Genomic DNA, 20,320 nt, shown 5'->3' with positions numbered 1-20,320 from the left:
CACACACACGCGCGTGCACACACAGCTTTTTCCATCCAGTGTGAATTTAGAGAGCAGCACCGATTCAACCGGAGTGCACGCGCGCTCTTTTCAATTTTTTTTCCCCGATCGCACAATTGATCGACTTGTGCCGATAAATGGGACTCCGGACTATTTCTCAGCTCATCACCTGCTCATAAGGAGAGATTATGTTCACCTTGGTTTTTCAGTTTCCTCTGATCGCAGTCCTTGTAACAGCAGGTAAGATTTGGCGGTGGGGTTTTTTTGTCCCTGTTCCTGGGATTGCCCCTGAGGTGACCGGAGTTTTTTTAAGGCTCCGGTTTTAATGCACATTGAACAATCGGTAAAACCAGAAGGCAAACTGTCTGGAAAAGCAGAGTAGCATGCTGTGTGTGTGTGTGTGTGTGTGTGTGTGTGTGCGTGCGATGCTGTTTAATGAATGGTAGGTTGAAGCTGCATGAAGAGAAGAGAGGATGCTGCTACTGCAGATGCCTAGAAGTTCCAGCTGTTTCTCTCTCTCTCTCTCTCTCTCTCTCTCTCTCTCTCTCTCTCTCTCACTCACTCCTATTTAAAAAAGACAAAAACTTATACTTATGCCTTGACCTGAAGCAACAGTAGATTGCATGCATGATCCTCTCAGATGGTGTTGATTTATTTTCTCTCCCACCAGCTCTGACAGTAGTTCCAGCTGCAAATCACAGCTTAATATTGTTGCCCCCTTTTATATTACTTTATCGTTTCTATGGTAACAACTCATTCACAATGACTCCTGCCTTGCACTCTCAACATAATAATTTTTTTAATTGTTGCTATTAAACAAAACAGGTTTAATATGAATATTTCTGTAAGGTGATTTTTCCCCCTAATATAACAGAAGGAGTCTCCAGTGTCAGCATTTTGTTTTTTTCTTGTTACAAAAAAAATGATGCTGTTGAGAGAAATACTGTTTATAGGCATTGATAAGAGAAACTAATCGGCCTCACAGACATTACACAACATTAAATGTAAATATAAATGAATAAAAAAACGTATGATGTGTAGAGTAGATAGTAAATTCCTCCTGAGGAATTAAATTATTTTACAGTATGGGTGGTAAGTCGCAGCCCTCTTGCCATCAGGCTACGTCACGTCACCTCATTCTTGATTATTTTTTTCTATAGCACTGCGCTTTTATTCGTTCAGTCCTAAAGTAATAAACATCAGTCAATCAGCAGTCTTGTGCACAATGTATTTTACAATGACTGAGGCCTGGATGAAATACATTGCAGCTATTATTATCATTGTATTGATACTATATATGCAGCCTACAATTCAATGATTTATAAGCCACTTATATCATAAACAACCAGTGTGTTTCTCCTAGTGTATCACATTAGAGCATATCCTTTTCATGCATTGCTGTAGTTGGAGGCCATTTCTCTAGCATGAGTGTCTTTCATCACATGACAACCCATCACTTATTACTAAAGGTTAACGTTAGTTTTAGTAATGCACAGTCTGTCTAATTAGCATAACCCAGTTTTTTGTTTGGCGACATGACACAGTTGAGTGTTATAATCGCAGGTATGTGTAAGACATTGTTTTCATCAAGAGTGCTCTGTTTTTAGGCTATAAATCCTCATTGCATAGCATGTAAATACATTATGCATGTAAATGCTTAGGCCAGAGAATGAACCCCAAGTGTGAAAATGTAATTACTTATAGCAGGTCTGCAGGTGACTCATTTTTGACAAGGCTTGTCTTGACTTATAAAACATTTTCTTTTTGTAATGAAATCCTCAATGAATTAATTATTCACACATATTTTAAGCTGCTTTCACAATCCAAATGAACCAAAAAAAAGGGCAATTTCCCCCCTGCTCTAAGGTAATCAGCTCATTATTTCCTTTCTTTGGCTTGGATTCGATTATGACATGTTTGTTTTACTTCCTTCATCGATTCATGATGCAGTTTACAGTCCTCCAATCCTTCCAACTCCCATAAGATTACATTCCATCTTCTCTGAATCATACTAATGAGACATAAGAAAACATGCCATAATTCCCAAGGGAAAGTTTTAGGAAATCAGGAAAAAAAAAGAGAAGATTAATTTTAGGGATTTAGAATGACACGGTCAGATGATGTCAGGATTTATTGATATGAAACACTGGAATGGTATTTCAATACATCAAAACTGTGGAATTGCACTTTTTAACTCTCAGGTTTCTTCCAAATGTGCTTAGATCATATTTGCTTGATCGGTTTTGTGCCACTTTTAGCTTAGGAGTCTAAATCTGGATTTCCAGATAGGAAAATGACTGTGAACAACTTAAAATGAAACTATGTTGCAAATGCTAAAAGTTCTTCAGATTATCACTACTTGATTGACATATTCGATTGACATATGATCGACAATGCGTCTGCTAAATGCCGCAAATGTAAATATTCCTGAGATTCCTAACTCATTTTTGTTATCCTAGAGCCCAGTTACATTTAGTTTAATTGTAGTTGTGTTGCTGATCAGTATCAGACCCTGTGTTCCTGGGATTCATTAAACTACTGATCCACTGTTGCCTCTGACTTGTTTATTAAGGAAATCAAAATGTTCATATCCATGACTTTTGCTAATTGTGCAACAAAAATGTGCAACTGTGATACTGGGTTAGAAATCAATTTGTTTTGTTTTATTTTTTTATTTCTGCAATTGCAACATTTATTTCTGTCCAGAGATTCATTGTTTTTTTCGGCAAGATCTTGTATTAATGATGGAAGAGACAGACCATTGGGAAGTCATCTCAACACATTCCATTGATTCTCAAATGGGGTTAAGGTCTGACATTTGGGGTGCTCCCATGCTCCCTGAACCTCTTTTTCATAGATTGAGCCTGATAAATCCTTTCACTGTCAACTTGGAATATGCCTGTGCTGTCAGGGGAAAAAATTGATTGCTGGAAAACTGGTCATTACGTATATTACAGTAATCAGTTGACCTCAGTTTTTTGACACATAACGTTGCTGAACGAAGACCTCTGACCAATTGAAGTAACCCCAGATCGTAACACTTCCCCATAGGCCTGTATAGCAGACACTTGGTATAATGAGTGCATCACTTCATCCGCCTTAATTCATACCCTGATGGCCCATCACTCTGGAGCAGGGTAACTCTGGGCTCACCAGACCACATTCCCTTTTTCTATTGCTTCAGAGTCAATTTTTTATGCTCCCTAGCAAATTGAACACTTTTTGTTTCAATTAGCTACAATGATAAGTAGTTTTCTTGAGGCTACACAGCAGCTAAGTCCCAATTCCCTGAGTTCTCTTTGCAGAGTGTATGTTGAAATGCTCTTACTTTCCCTACTATACATGAGTTTTTTTTTTTGTTTGTTTTTACTGTTTGAGATCACCACATTTTTACAATCACAATCATTTGAGATATTTTCTGACCAAATTATTTTCTCGAAAATAATGAGTCAACACTAGACATCCAGGATTTAATAATGTTATGGACAGTTATTATCCGTCTTTTATTAATTTCAGCAATCTCCTTAGTTGTTTTGCTTGATGCAAACCTATAAATTTACCCTTCTGAAACAGAGCAACATCTTTCCCCCAACCACATGCAGCATTACTGCCCAACACTGACCACATGATTATGCCTTCCAACATGGCTGATTAAGAAAATAGAAAAAGAATAGACAATAGATTAAGAAAAGTTTTTACTGCATCATTTAGAGATAAATAACTTGTTGCCAGTTGAAAAATATTATCCTGTGGAATGATCTTACCTATTAGCTCTTATTTATATATATACATATATATATAGCCAAAGATGGGTAGTAACAAATTACAAATACTTCGTTACTGTACTTAAATAGGTTTTCTGGTATCAGTACTTTACTATTTATTTTTCTGACAACTTTTTACTCTTTCAATTTTTAAATCATCCACCATTCTTGTCGTTGCATGGCTTTTTCAATCTATCACTGGTCTAACATTTCCTGGCTCTCACACACCACAGACGTAGGCTAGCCTACAAAGCTAACAACGAGCAAGGCAGAAGGCAACAAGAAGTATGGGGTAAACATGCCTGAGAACAAAGCCATTCCTGATCACCTGATCATCATCATTATCATCATCATCATCTTTTCTCTGTTTGTGTTCTATATGGTGTATTAATATACCGTAATTTTCGGACTATAAAGCGCACCCATATATAAGCGACAAAGATTTTTATTTTGAACATAAATAAGCCGCACCTGTCTATAAGCCGTCTATATAAATGTCTATAATGTCTACACTGAAACTAATGAACTTTACACAGGCTTTAACGAAAGACAGTGTCTGTTACACGGTGTAACAGGTGAAATATGTTGTGGCTCCTTTTAAAGCAGAGCGGTATTTTGGGAATAGCCTGCCGCCGCATTTTTCCGCTATTACTGCATGTGTGCAAGGCCAAGGAATATGTCCTTATTATTTTCTGATGCTCATTTCTAAGTTTCTTTGACTAACCCGTAATGCTGTTGCCAAGAAAAATAAAAAAGTTACCAGCATGACACTAAAACAGGTAGCCGTAATCACTACTCTTTACTTAAGTACATGTCAAACCTTTTCAATTGAACTTGACTGAAAGTGTAGTCAGTACTTCAACGTATGTCAACTTTCAAAACATGAATATCTGTACTTCTACTTGAGGGAAGGATGTGTGAACTTTTGCCATCTCTGTGTATATAGCTTTACATTAAATGTAATTAGTTAATACTTTATTGTTACTATAGTTACAGCTAATTCACAAGGATTTGCCAATGATAACAATTTAAGTCTATAATAAACATATTCACACAATAAATAAACACAATTTTTGATTAACATTTATGGAAGGAGTCTACATTAAAAACTTTCTCTGAGATGTATCATTAAAGTGTTGTACTTCTTATATATATATATATATATATATATATATATATATATATATATATATGTGTGTGTGTGTGTGTGTGTGTGTGTGTGTGTGTGTGTGTGTGTGTGTGTGTGTGTGTGTGTGTGCACACTTCTATTAAAACAAAGTTACTGTGCCTCATGCTATGCAGTGCATTAATATTAAATGAAATACTGTGTGTCCACCATATAATAACCATAGAAAAACCTCATCCTTCTTTAATGGCCCAAGTTATGTGATGGGAAATTGACATATGCCAGGATAGTTCTCGGTTTCAGCCCAGGCGCCCTGCGCTCTTGTGGAGAGCCGATATAACCAAATGAGACAAGGAGGCACCTTTACTTGTATGTCAATCATGTTGTCTGTCACTTCGAAAAGCTCTGCCTCTAACATTAAGGTGTTCTAGCCTAGTGTGTGTTCGGGGAAGGCTTAAGGTAGGGGTTTATCTTGTTTGAATTTCAGCTTTAAAACAGCTAAGGTGAGGTAAAATGACAGCCTAAAAACGTAAAAACAATTTTTGCAGACATGCCAGATCTTTATAGTGATGTAGAGAGGTTACCTCAGTGGACTGGATGGATAAAATGAGCTGAAACCGACTGCAAGGCTGGTTATTATCTACTGATGATCTTGGTTAGGGCCTAAAATGTTACCCATGGTGCCATCTAATGTTTTAGAAGCACCTACCTACCGCTCTCCTCATCAGTACCTTAATACCGGATTCCATACACTTTTTGCTAGCTTTTTGTGGACTATGGACTTAACAGTCGGGAGCAACTCAGAAGATTGGTGATCTTTGCTTTGGTTCATGATATTTTCCTTTGGACATGGATTTGAATATGGTTCATTCTGAATGCCCCATTATTTTTTGTTACACTTCTAACTTATTACTACTTGTTATTTTACACTTTTTATTTTTTACTACTTAATTCACTTATAGAATTGTGATGCCATGAAAAGAGTGATTATTCATTTATATAGGTATATTATTGACAATAAAATAATAGTAAAATTCAATTCCTTAATTTAGTAAAATTCCACCTAACTAACAACAGAATAATGACATAGGGTGTATTATTTTCAGTGTTATATTAGGTTTTAGGTTTTTTTTGCACTATTTGTGCAGACAAAAAAAGGTATATTTTAGCATTAGCCCCTTGAAAATGATGCCTGTGAACTAATTCAGATTATTTTATATGAATTATGCAACATGCTTAGAGCTTAATGTCAGAAAGGAAAAAAACCCTTTCACAGTTATATGAAAGCCTGTCAGATAATCCCCTCAATATATTCAAATGCACATCCCGCACATCCTTGCTTCACAGGGAATTTGTGTGTGTATGTGTTTATTTCTGGTGTCCAGCATCATCTGACTGTACAGAGGATAATCCTGACCCACTTTTCGCCCTCTGGGTCTCATCAATCCCTCTTTAGCCTCTACTGAGCACGCTCCAAACCATCTGTTACGCTCTGGATCGTTGCCATGGTGATACTGTACGATTTATCCACACAGAAGCAATGCAGCAGGTCACAGGCCATGTAGGAAAGACCTGGACTTGACCATGGGTCATACTACTGATAAGCTGTAACCTGCACATTGCAGTCTGGACTGGAGTGATCAGGAGCAGTGATTACAAAAGACAGGGTAATAACATAGCCGCCTCCATCCCCCCACACGCACTGAGAGCTCGCTAGTGCAAGATTACAAACATCCAATCATTATGTTTCCTTATCACAGACTGGAAAGAGTCTTTTATCAGAGCAGAATCATCCATTCTCGTGTCAAGTAAACAGCAGTGCAGATAATAATCATAGATTGGAAGAATGTTATGGCATGCAATGACAGTAACACTGTCAAGTGTGACTAACCCTGCCTAATAGTATTACTCAGTGAGACAGCAGCCCCTACAGCTTCCTGGCACATTGCATTAACTATAATGTCTAGCTTAAGGCTGCCTTCTGTAACCGAGCTGTAGTTAGAAACACAACAATCTTATTGTAATTACAGATTGTATATTCGAATATCTTGCTGTGTTAATACTATATTCAACCACATCATTTTCTTAGTTATTCTATCATATTTTTTATAAAACAACACTGGTTCCTAAACTGTGTGCTGATTAGTCAGAATGTGTGGAATAAGTAGCCTCACTGATTGTTATGGAGGCAAATTACAGAAATATAATAATTCGGAACAATCCTGCTCATTCCTTAAACCTATATTTGATGTCAAATAAATCTAAATAAACTTTTAAGGTCCAATAAACATCTGTCTACACTATAAACAAAAATATGAGGAAACACCTGACTTTTATAGCCATATGTAGTTGGCTGAAGATGGAGGCAGAAATTGTAGACCCAAGCCTGTTTTAGCATGACAATAACTATGCATATGAGCTCCATGAAGATATGTTTTACATGGGTTGGAGTGGAATATATAGAGTGGCCTGCTATAAGGCTTTGACCTCAACACTATTGAACCCCTGGGGTGTTCAAAAAGCAGATACAAATCTATTTCTAAACAGTAAAGTCTTTGCCATTGTGAGCAGCTGGACTTTTACGTGTACTTGGTCATTGGGATATAAATGAAGACGTTGTTGACAGACATGAGCTTCCATGCTGCGTGCTCTTAGTTTAAAATTCAACCGTTTCCACAGAGCTACTGTATGTCAGCCAGCAGGTCGTCCACTCCCTGCTGGAGTTAATGCTAGAGTATGTAATTTAATAGTGTAATATGGTACACATATATCATTTTGCACTTCAAATTCAGATTTCATTCATTTTCATAGTGAACGATGTAGCCTTTAAAAAGCATTAAAGCTGTAAATGTCTGCGTGGCTATTAATTAAATGTCTGTACTAGTATTTAACTCCAGTAATAAAATAGGCCAAATATAGTCGTATCCTGCATAAATTTTTGCTTTACTGATTCTAATTCTGAATAGCCAGCACTATAAAGTATGTGTAAGTGTATGGTTAGCACTGAAAAGCAGAGAAGGTCATCCTGGGGCATGATACGGTTTCCGGATTTTGTTCACTAAACCCAGGGGAATGTGAATGCAATATGAGGGGATGATGACCTTTGCAGGCCACCTGAACATGACTCAGTTGCTAAATATGGGACTTCTCTTTCTTTGTCTCAATAACCATAAGATTTTTTATTTATTTATTTATTTTTTTGGTCTCTGATATATTTCAGCTTATATTGTTAGCTGTGTTGAATGTAGCTTATGAAGGTACGCCTGCTGAATTGTTGTTCTAAATTGCTGTTAATTATTTCTAAGGGTTCTAGGATTGTGTGGGTTGTATGAGAATGGGCTTGCAACATAAACGAGAAAAGGAAAAGTATGCCATTGTCTTACATCTGTAAAATTTAGGCACTATGTGTCAAGATTTAAATGGAAGGGTCTGAGAAATCTAACCTAGTGATATAGAAGTTGAAGGTTTATTGTTACGTGGCATCAGGGTTTAATCCTGAGCTCCATTACTTCTGACTGACAGAATAATAAAGATGGTCTGTGTGCATATAAGTGAAATGCCTGAGCATACTGTGCTCTTGTTTCTGTATAACCACCCAAGCATACTGTGTTGACACTTCATACTGAGAAAAGGCTCCAAGCTATCTTCTTTAAAATAAATGTAACCTCAGTGGAAGTCATTCAACTTTACTGCTATGAAGGTCATGAGGTTACAGGGACTTTTTTTGGTGTTCACACACGATGCAGCTAACCAGCTAGTTACACTCTGAGCATATGTGACCAGGGAATAAATGACCTGTGGTTTAGTGAGGAGGAGAAAATAAAACAGCATGGAGCTGAGATGACATTTCTATAACAATATATTATCTATGTTTTTTTAATCATTTCCAGTAGAACTGTCATAAATGCATTTCATTTCCTATGTCTATTTATATGAATATTATTTAATATGACAGGATTGGTTTGGCGGCATCTCCCCCAAATGCATGAGCATGTCACACTTATCAATTTAATCCTACAGGGATTTCATTTAGCATATTTGTTCAGCCTTCCCTGAAATTAATTCCTGTCTGTGCCACTGAAGTGCACTGTGTACACTGAAATACATTTACAGGGAATGGAAAATGTGTGAGCTTACATTTTTTACTGGCATGGGAAAGGAGCTGCTATATTGAGGAAGTTAAACAATAGCGTCCTATACACATCCTTCCTTTCTTGTTTCTGACACTGTTGTAACAGCTCTGATACCCAGCTGTTATGAAAACTACTGAAGCTCCGGGATAATATCAGATGACACCCTTTTTTTAAAAAAGACTGATCAAAATGAAACAGAGTGAACATATCACATTCTCGAGTGGCTAAAAGGGAATGTGGGTTGAATGTCCTGGCTTTCGGTTTGCTCGAAACATTTCATGAACTTGCACTGACCCTGAGGCTGTGGACATGTATTTCATACTAGTCTACACACAGGGCACAAAAGTGAAATCTTTCAGATAAAAAAATGAATAGACTCGTGCAGGACACTGCAAAATCCATTACAGAATATCATACATCTCTAGTATATCATACATATATAATCATCGTTGGACCATAAATTCTGTTTTATCCATCCCCTAGTGCCTCTTCAATGTAAAAATATATATACAGTTTTGGAGTGCTAGCATTTGATCTTGTTTAAACCCCACTGGGGATTTTCTTAATCAGAAGCAGAGAAAGTCCTACATCTGGATCACATTTCTTGTACTTACCAGTGAGGAGAAGAGATTCTTGGCACGTTACTCTCTGTACAGAAATAACAGTCACATTGTTCCTGTGCTAGGCAATTTTTCTAATTCATTTTTAGCTTATATAAAAAATACACCAATTTCACCAAAGATTATTTCATATACCAAGTTTGTTTTTTAGCGACAGAGCAAGTTAAAACAGAAGTAACATGTGCTTACAATGACAGGTGGGTGACAAATTAAAAGATAAACCACAAATTTTTATTTAAGTTGCTGGACCACTGCAAGCGAACCAGTAACAAAGTAAAACTAAAGTAAAGTACTAAAGTAAAGTACTTTATCAGAGTATTGTAATTTTTAATTGTCCATTTCTGCACTTCATTACAGAAATCATGCCTTTCGTCTGTATTTTGAAATGAATACATAAATTGTGTCATGAATCCACAACCGTAATGTCACTGTTCTTATTAGAGTGGGTGCGTGGAATACAGGTACCCTCACTAATATGATACTAATCAAGGTATGATTTGTAAGAGAATTGAATTTTTTATTCCTTGAATGATTGAAATATAGTTCTCATATATCCGTACATTTCCTTTTGTTGCTAAAGTATATTCAACAGCAAGTTCTACTTTAACTTAAGTAGAAATGTACTATAGAAGGATTATTTTTACTTGTGTTGTGAGATTTCTGCAGAGGATTTGTATTTTTACTCAACTACAGGAACTTTGTGTATTTTGTCCTCCTCTGCATGCTACAAGATCAGCACAAGTGCACCTTAGCCTTAAATCGACATATTTAATTCTACTGGAGCGATGAACACCGAAAAATATTCTCAGTTGGTATTTTGATGATAATGATAATCATGATGATAATGATAGAGCACTCTCTAACACATTACTCCAGAAATCTTCCACAGGTGTTTAACTGGGTTTCATTGAGTGTCATTTTCATCCCAAAGAAATTGTACAGTGAACTCTCATGTCCTGTGGAGGGGGAAGGAGTCATCCTGGATAAGACCATTGGCGTGAGAAATGGTTCATAGTAGGACAGAGGTGATCAGGCAGATGAGCTTTGTATTGATTTGCCATTAGTTTTTGCTATATGGGGATGAGTGGACTCAAACTCTGTCAGCATAACAAATAAATTAAATGCCCCCATAGAGTAAAAAAAAAATACTATTTTTTATTTCATTTTTCACCTGTCTATGTCTCAAATTGCATCCAGTTCTTGATTGATGTCCATTTGATAAAATCAGTGGCTTTAGAGTTCCTCACTCTGCTCAACTCAGTAAAGCACCTTTATGACTAATGGTGAGATGTAAACAAGTTCTGGTGGTGTAAAAATCTTACTTTTGTAATGTGTATGCTTCTAAGACAGTGATTAAAGGAGTAAATCTGCATCACAAAACTATTGCTGAAGAATCTATTTTGTAATTCAACTGATATCACAGAATACCTTAGAATCAAGGATTTTTTTGGCCTTTGTTTCCTAGAATGTGACGCACAACAAGCTTCGAAGCTGGCTGTTCACACGGTGTTATCAAGCAGCCTTCACACAGCCATACTGCTGTGCTTTAGGACACAGTGTGACTTTCTGTAATCTATAAACATGAAGAAGCTCTCACTGTGTAGCTGTAACACTATAATTTTGCAGGCAGAGCAATCTGACACAAGTGGAATTACACTTTTTTGGAACACTTTATTTAGTACCATTTTGCTGAAGACAATAAAAGAGTTGTTCAAACTCAAAAGAACCCCCTACCTCCTACCAACAGACTCCTTAAATGACTGTAGTGCAAAACTAAGAAGCAAACACTATAATTGCATTTGAGTTTGATGGAAGATTGGGTCAAATTGATTTTCTGTTGAAACATTTCTTTGACTAAATAAAATCATTTTTTCCACCTAATGCCCATTATTCTAAAGCTGCAGTGCAAATAATACAAAAGGTTTGCACTTCTGAGAATAAAGATTGCACATCTGGAGCCATTTGCTGACAGGTCCAAAGAATTGTAAGGCAAGAGAAGTAGCTTTAACAGGAACAAATGGTCTTTGAATCATTTCAGACTTTTCAAAGACTTCCAGTAAGACTAATAATCTAATAATCAGTTCCCAAAGTCGACTTATAAAATATGACTGAGATTTTCTTTTTGAGCTTTCATGAGCAATACAATGAACACAATGCTGGTGGTATTGGATTTTGTTTCATTTAATTATTTAGTTACTTAAATTATTATTTTTTTTTTTTTGAAAACTTGTCCATCACAGTCAATAGAAATAAGATGTTGCTATAGAAACAATAACATGATTAAAATAAGCCCATTTATATAAACCTGCAATTAGAAATAGAGCTATCATTATTGTCTGCTTAAACTGATCAAGCGTGGTTAAGAAATCCACTGCAGTGTGATATGAGTCGCTAACTTTAAAAGTTAACTAAAATAAGTGCTGTGCCACAAAAAGATGATGAGACAGGGACCTGAGACAGAAACATCTCTTCGTGTTCTTAGGATCCTCTAGCGATAAAAGTTCGCCTGTCATCTTTTGCTGCCGCTGATTTGATCAACCTGAGATTTAAAATAGCCTCTGTACTATGTAATATATGGGTTTTTGGTTAACACTGCCAACTTTGCTTTATTCCGAACATTTATCACATTTGGCAGACAGCTTCCAAGTGGGGAAGATTCCAATCCAAGCACAGCGCTGAGCAGTTAAGGATCTTGCTCAAGGGCCCAGCAGTTGCTTTATGTCAGTACAGGAATTTGAACTGAACTTACTAGCAAGGGGTTCACCACCTGAACTGCTGAGCTAGCATGTAGGAAGATACAAGTTTGCATGAGTGTGTATTATGGGAATAAAACAATACCACTGACGGTTTCTGTTTCGATATCAGTACTGGGATTTAAAGCCAGATTTAAACTGAAAGCTTTTTTTGTTTAATTTTTTTTTTTTTAATGAAATACAAACCCTACCACTGTGTTCCTGGATGGAAATGCCTTTTAGTTTGATGGGTGAATTCTCTCTCTGGACAATTCCTCAACCATAGTTACATCACTTTATATATCAGTTTATAGCTGGTCTTATAGAGATGTGTATTTTCTAAGGAATGTAATTGGTCCTATCTTCACAATATAGGAAGCAAATATAGCAGAAAACTAATTGAAACCACTGCCACACAAAACAGGCAGTTAGTACGGATGCTATAAATGTATCATGGAGCAGTTTGTATTGGTGCAAAAGGATTCCAGGCTCAATTCACACTTAAAATCTTAATTAGATGCAGTGTGAGCCTTTCTGGCAAGCTTTATGCTGGAGATAATAGAAAGTCTCATATTCATGTCTGTATTTGTTTCTTTCATTATTTATTCATACTGTACTCTAGAATCTCCTCTCACACCGTCATGTTATTATCAGTTTTGATTAATAGGAAAAGGTGGTATTGCTGAAGTATAAATTGTTTTGGGGAAAAAACACTGCTAAATAAATAATGAAGGCTAAAGCACAAAACTGTAGTAACCCTCCACTTAATTTTTATTAAAAGCACTAAAAGGCTCCTGCACCTATTTAGAAGATTGTAATTACATACGCAAGTGACTGTGTGTCAATTTTCGAAACACTGAACTACGATGTGCAATTGCAGAATGCATTATCAGCTTAAAACTGGGCCATAATTGTTGGGCTATGTTCCTGCCATTTTCTCTTATTGTAATACTGACATATTGGCCTCATCCTGCAATACAGAGGGTTGCATGTCTTTATTCTTGACATAAAAAAATAAATCGAGAGTTTCAGACACAGACTGTGGTCCTGGTTCCAAGACAACCTTCACTTCTCATTAGCCCGTGTCCTCAGGACCGTGACATCCGTCTTACAATGTGCTGTCTTGCCTGGGCCCTTCTGTCAAGACTAAATATAATTTCACATTCAAAGCTTCCACTTGAAAATTACTTCGGGGTTCATTTTGTGTGTGGGTTATGGTTTTCCATTGCACTAATTTATTATCTAATAATGTTCAAGTTCTTGGAAAAAAAGAAATTGGTCTAATGCCATTGGGACAAAACATTTTAATGAGTTGGAAAGAAAAAGCAAAGCAGAGTATATATATATATATATATATATATATATATATATATATATATATATATATATATAGTAATTTAAGAATTGATTACAAATTTAGCAGGCTCAGAATATTGTGTAAACCATACAACATCCCACGCTGAAAAGAATAGGACTGCTTATATAAAATATACAGATAAACTCTATGTAGAACCATATTACTTTGCATTGTATTTTTGACATTAATTGCCTCCTTGCTGACAGACTGAATGACTAAAGTGGACAGATTGAACCTTTACTAAACCTAAAATATGTCCTTAGACCCACAAACTGAAGGCACCTCTCATTGATTAGAGACACATTTCTGTCAACTGAGGCCTACTAATTGCTTTTTCAGCGCATTATGGATATTTCTCCAAAAATACAAATTCTAAAAGGAGTGAAATTCAGCACTCCACGCTTTTTATCAGTGTTGAAATGTTGCCTCAGTGGTCAAGCATGAGTGCAAGAATCTGACTAGTTATTTTATCCGTGTTATTACACGTCACAGACCAGTGGTTGTCTTTAGCAGGTCGTGAACAGGGACAGAGTGGGTCGCAGGTGTAGTGTGCTTCTCCATCAAACTTTTTATTACTTTTAGATTACAGATCTTTCAGCAGTGGAATTTCATTTTTGAAGCCATCCGTCATTTCCCTTGTACAGCCTGTGCCTGAGATGTGTCATGAATAGCCTTAGACTAAACAATAATTTATAGACCTACTGTCTAGGTGTTAAGCAGAAAAACACTAATCTGTTCCAGTGCAACAGTGGGGACTCAGAGGTGGAAAGGGGATCCATGTGCAGAAGTGTCATTCAGTTCCAATTTCAAAGTATACACAGACTTCAAGAAAAAAAAATGGGAAAAGGGTTAAAAAATACCCCAAAGATGTGTAGTGGAGAAAACAGAGGGCAATCCAAAAAGACAAAATAAATATAATAAAAAACTGAAAGACTGAAAATAAACAACAGAATTTATTGGCTATAGGCTTTGCAATAACCGAAAGTTTTAAAAGCACCATGTGGTGGTAGCTCATTAGTTAATATTTTGGACTTTTTTTTGGAATGTCTTGTGTAATAAACTTGGCACTACCAAGCTGCTGCTGCTGCTGCTGCTGGGCTCTCCAGCAAGGCCCTTAACCCTTCAACTGCTCAGTTATAAGTTGCTCTGTAAAGGGGCAGCTGCCAAATGCCATACATATAAATGTAAACACATTTACACCTAGGGGCAATTTTGGCAATTTTTGGTAGCTGAAGGGAACCAAAGATCTTAGAGGAAACCCACACAGAAACCTAAAAAAACAACAGATAGTAACCTAATCTCAAGATCACACCAGGGACCATGAAGGAAACTTGCGGGACTTGAGGCATGAGTAGTTGAGAAGTAAATAAGACTGTTTATTGTTACTATTCATATTAAGGATAATTTAATAAAAACTATTACAGGATTGTTACATCCCAGTAGTTTGTTTACAGTATACTGTATTTAATGAATGCATTTTTCTGAACATTTGATAGGATAGAAAGGGGCCCTGCTTTGTGAGCTCAAAAAATAAGAAAACCAAATATGCAATAAATAAAGAGCAGTTAGATTTAAAAATTCAGTGAGAAGGGAAAACACCCAGAAGCGGCTCAGTTTTGTTTTTTTTAGTCACCCAGAGTGAAGGGAATAAAATATGAGGTGTACTAAGAGGTTATTTAGCCATCAGGGTACAAAGTGCTGCCATGAGCTATAGGAGCATAGCAGTACACAACTGCTCTCACTCGTGATTAATACCGACTGGCTAAATATAACCTGGAGGTGTTGCCACAGTGTGAAAGATCAAACTGAAAAAAGCATCATGTTATAAAAAATGCTTTGTGTTTTTCCTCCTTCCTGTCCCTACTCAACTCCCCTGTCTGAGCTGTGTGCATTCACAAGGCTTTATAAGGACAGATTTGCTCCTGCCTATAGTAATTGGTCCTTTGTGGATAAAAATATTTTGCACAAATCCCAACAAATCTTTAAGGCAGAGTCTGGCCAAAAATGAAACTTTAAACAATATTCCCTTTACCCCCAAATGCATTCTATCAGCCAAGACATCGGCCAAGTTTGGCAGCTGAAACTTTTCTCTTTTTTCTTTTACACTAGAGCCACAAAGCCAATTATGCAAACAAGTAAGGCAACATAGCACCAGTTTAACATCATTCAAACCACATTTAACTGTTAAATGCACAAGTGGTCAAACAAATCACGTTTAAGGAAGGTGCCTGCTGTTTTCCTGACGTTTTTAACGAAGCCAACATCCATAACATTGACGGATTTCTTTGTAACATAATTTGCCTTGTAGCTTCAGTGTAAAAATAGCAAACATGCTTTTGTTTGATTGATTCTGAGGTATATGCATTTCATTTTTGGCCAGACTGCTACTTCTTAACCCCTAGAGGTATCAACTATATAATAATAATACAAGATTTTATTGAAATGTTACATTTCAAATTTTAAACTTAGAATAACAAAGAATTTTGTGTTTGTAAAAAAATAAATGTATTTCTGAATTTCATGTATGAAACAAAGACTTTAAACAAGGGTATATCTTGCTAGAGTGGTAGCATGTAGGATGACCAACCCACGTGGAAGGCATGGGTACGTTTTTCTAGCTAATACAAATAAAAAACAGGTGAGAATAAATTGAAGACACAAACAATATGTAGCATTTTGAGACATTACTTAAAATTTCTAAGGTCATTATTAGCTGTTCGTAACACTAGCATACTTAAAGACATAGCTTAATGTTTCTCTGCTCTCACAAATTTGTAGCTTAGTAGAAAACAAATGTTGTGAAGATGTGTGCTGTTAATATCTGATGGGGATTCTTTCGAGTGCATATACAGATGGGGTGGCCACATTATGTAATTTTTAGTGGACGTGGATTAGTAATTTTCTCCAGCCTAAATAAAACCAGTCAAACCACTGAGTCTTCAATACTGAAAAAAACAACAACAATAGAAACCATTACAGAAATTCGAATGTTTTTTCCACTACAATTGCCATTGTAAACCATCAGCTGTTACCCATTAAAACCATTGCCAAATGGTTTCCATCACATTGTTTGTGCACATCATTAAATCATTAACATCAAACCAGAGAAACCATTGCAGTGACTTGTTGGAATCTGGATGCTTAATGATATCCTAATGGTCTCACTTGGTGTCCATTAAATACCAGTATGGGATCTACAAGTGGTCAGAGGTCTTCTATTGGTCGATAATGGTTTCATATCATGGCACCCATTAAAGGCAACAAATTAAAGAGACCCACAGGGACCATTAAAACGAATACAATTGTCATTATGCCAATGGTATTACTTATCATATTAAGGGTTCTATCATTTTTACCACTACAACGATCTGGTGACTTTGATACTACTAAAACAGGTATATTCAGGAGGAAATAACAATTGTTTCAATATTTCTAATATGATCCATTTTGTCATAGATTTGTTAAGAAAAAACTTTTTATCCCCTTGTTTTTGGCTTCTTTCCACACAGCAGATTGATAGATCAGTTTATAGCTAGAGGATATGATGGATTTACACAATGAATTTGAAATAAAAAGCTCATTGCTGCTAAACAAAGTTAATGCTGATGCTGATCCGGAGAAGCTCTTAGTACGCCAGTTTGTAGCTTGCGTATGTTATCTTGTTATTGGTCTTTATGTTTAGCTGCCTTGTGTTTACAGGCTATAAAGTGTTTGTAATGTCTTTGGTATTAGTGCAGCAGAGAGCCGAAGGCAAAGGGCTGATTGTCCTCATCCATGCAATTGGACATCAGCCTGGATCTTAATATCCTTACTAAGTGCAGTAATCTGCTGTTGTAGCCAGTGCACTCAGGTCTACATTCATCAGCGCTTTCCTGTATTTGTGTTCACTTAATAATAGCCATCGACCCTACTAAGGCAAACCCACAGCCCCAATGTCTACTCTAATGTAGGGCAGTCTCGCTCTAAATGCCTGCATCATTTAACTGCTCATTTAGTTAGTAGCCCTCATGTTAATCCCGATTTTTAAGCCCTCTGTCACCAAGAGATTTAATATTATTAAATGACTGTCCTGGATATATCAGCTAGTCTGTAGCATTATTTAAGGATGTTATTTAAATGTAGATGATGAAGGCAGTGTTCATTTGGTTATTATATTTTTTCTCTTCAAATCACTATATGGGATCTAGTCACTCAATTGCATTACATGATTGGCATTTAAATTATTTAAATGAAAAGACTATTCTTCACTGATGCTTAAGCTTTATAGTGTGACAAGAATTTCTTATCTGTCCATGCAAGCAACTGATTTTGTGGTGGTAATTTCCAGAATGTTCAAATGATGTATAAGATACTACATTTGCTTTATTATATAAGTCTAAATGTACAATAGTTCTACATGACCCAAAATGCAAAGAGGTTATGTGTGTTTTGTCAAATTTCGACACATATTTGACGACATCAACTTTAACAAGAGTATAAGCATAAAAAATTCCCCACCTGACTTATATGATCATGAACCAATCACATGGTTATTGTATACAACAAATGTAGATAGATGTTATTGCATTTAACTCCAATTAACACAGATTTTATATCTCTGATGATCACACAAACGTGATCAATTTATACATTAAACAAACAGAATGCAAACAACGATTATAAGCCATTCTAAGATATGATATGCATACAAATATACAGCGTCAAATGTTTAGATATGCCTAGTCTCAAAATGTTTTACAGACGTGCATGTTCCTTTTGTTTATATGCAACAAATTGATAAAAGGGAAAAACACACAATTGGACGGTGAATGCCTGGAAGAAAGTTCTGTGGATAGATGAGTTCAAATTCAACATTTTTGGCTCAAACTGAAGAACTTGTGTAAGACAGAGAAAAGTAAAGAAGATATTGCCAGACTGCCTCACACCTACAGTCAAACATGGGGGTGGAAGCTTAATGGTTTGGAGAAAGGAAGGTTGGAAATTTATTTTGTGGAAAAGTAACCAACATGGCTTTCATTTCATACTTAAACACCATGCAATTCTGTCTGAACTAATTGAAACCAATTTCATCATACAACAAGACAATGACCTGAAGCATACAGAATATCCAAGCTCTGTAAGCATTAATTAAAAAGCAAACTCAGCTGGAGTGTTATCTATCATGGAATGGCCTACCCAGTCACCACACTTAAATCCTATAGAACTACTCTGGATCACAAGGTCAGAAAGAAATGCCCAACTAATGAACACTTTTGGAAAGTTTTATAAGAAGCATGGCAATGCAAGGTTGGAAACTGCCAGATTAGTGATGTAGTTATACAAATAATTTTTCAAGGACTGAGGAAAAGCCAGGAAAGGCCTTTTTTACTGTTTGGGGCTCTTATTCATAAATGCAAGGCATGTTTGCTGATAAACTTTGATGTATGTATGAGAAAATGCTAGGTTGTCCATGCTTTATATACTTATTCAGATTTTTATTAGCCTGACTGAATATTTTTTCAGGATATTTATGAGGCTAAAAAAAACATAAGACGTATTGACACCATGCCTGGCTAGCTCAGTGGTGGAAGCAAGAGACTCCTGATCTGAAATTTTTAGTCTTATGTCAGGCATCTATATTGGCAACAGCAGTGTGGGCTGATTATAGAGTTCTGGCAATAGAGGTCTGAAAATCTGCTTTCTGGATCTTGCCACAAAAACTGCAGATAGTATATCCAACTATCCACAGTGTTGCCATGAGTCAACATTGGCATGTGACTGATACACCTCATCACGGAGCACTTTGTTTGCTTCAAAGTTCTTCTGCAGATCCTGAAGGTAATCAAATACCATTGTTGTGACAGGGTATCTGCTTTAAAAAGGTTCAACATTCACAGCATCAACTTGCTCCTGTCAGACACAGTGTTCAGTTGAACCGGTAGGGATTCTGTACACACTGGTGCTTTCAGCATTTTGTTCAGATTTTCCACTGATTGTGGAGCATTGTGCCCACACACCTAAGCCAGAAGAGAGGGAAGAAGAGGGGGTAAGGGCTATTTTATTTTTAACTGTACCTATATTTCTGCCTGTAGAAATCTAATGCATTGAGTGAAATTCTCAGTGTGATATTGCACTGCAGAGAAGCCGGATTTCCAATGGATAGCACATGGATTTGTGGCCATGGTTGGTTTTCTTCCATTTAAAGTCCAAGACAAGTGGGACAAGTATTTTTTTGTAAAACATTTGACTAAAGTTACATTGTAAATGTGTTAAAGTCCACAAAAGTACAGAAAGTACCTCTAATCAAATGCATGATAAGTGCCATACAGGCAACATTGGTGGAATGAATTAAAATAAACTGCAGTGCTCCTCTGTATGCTTTCAGCACGTATGCTGCATTGTTTGTTTTAAACTCAATGACATCTTCATTGGCAATGTCATACTCTTGCAAAGTTTTGACAACAGCCATCGAAAACAGTGGAGTGATTGCAATTCTCCATGAATTGTGTATTCACTAGATGTGCAAGGATCCTTCCAGACTCATCTTTCTTTAGTGGTGCTATCGATATGTTTAGCACACATCTCCTCTCCACGTCTGGAGTCTCATCA

The 20,320-nt window shown here is 36.5% G+C and overlaps 1 protein-coding gene across 3 annotated transcripts in view; it reads left to right on the top strand.

Moving 5' to 3' along the window:
- The first annotated feature begins 106 nt into the window (after positions 1-106).
- Positions 107-20,320, top strand: part of nectin1a (nectin cell adhesion molecule 1a) — a 39,666-nt gene continuing 19,452 nt past the window's right edge. For all 3 annotated transcript variants that reach the window (XM_046868387.1, XM_046868388.1, XM_046868386.1), the window contains exon 1: positions 107-240. In XM_046868387.1, the coding sequence (XP_046724343.1) occupies positions 189-240 (52 nt within the window). In that variant the 5' untranslated portion in view covers positions 107-188. The remainder of the gene's footprint in view (positions 241-20,320) is intronic.

Source organism: Silurus meridionalis, chromosome 15 (genome assembly GCF_014805685.1).
Source record: "Silurus meridionalis isolate SWU-2019-XX chromosome 15, ASM1480568v1, whole genome shotgun sequence".
Lineage (NCBI taxonomy): Eukaryota > Metazoa > Chordata > Actinopteri > Siluriformes > Siluridae > Silurus > Silurus meridionalis.
The sequence above is the reverse complement of the archived record's forward strand: the minus strand, read 5'-3'. Positions and strand labels throughout refer to the sequence as shown.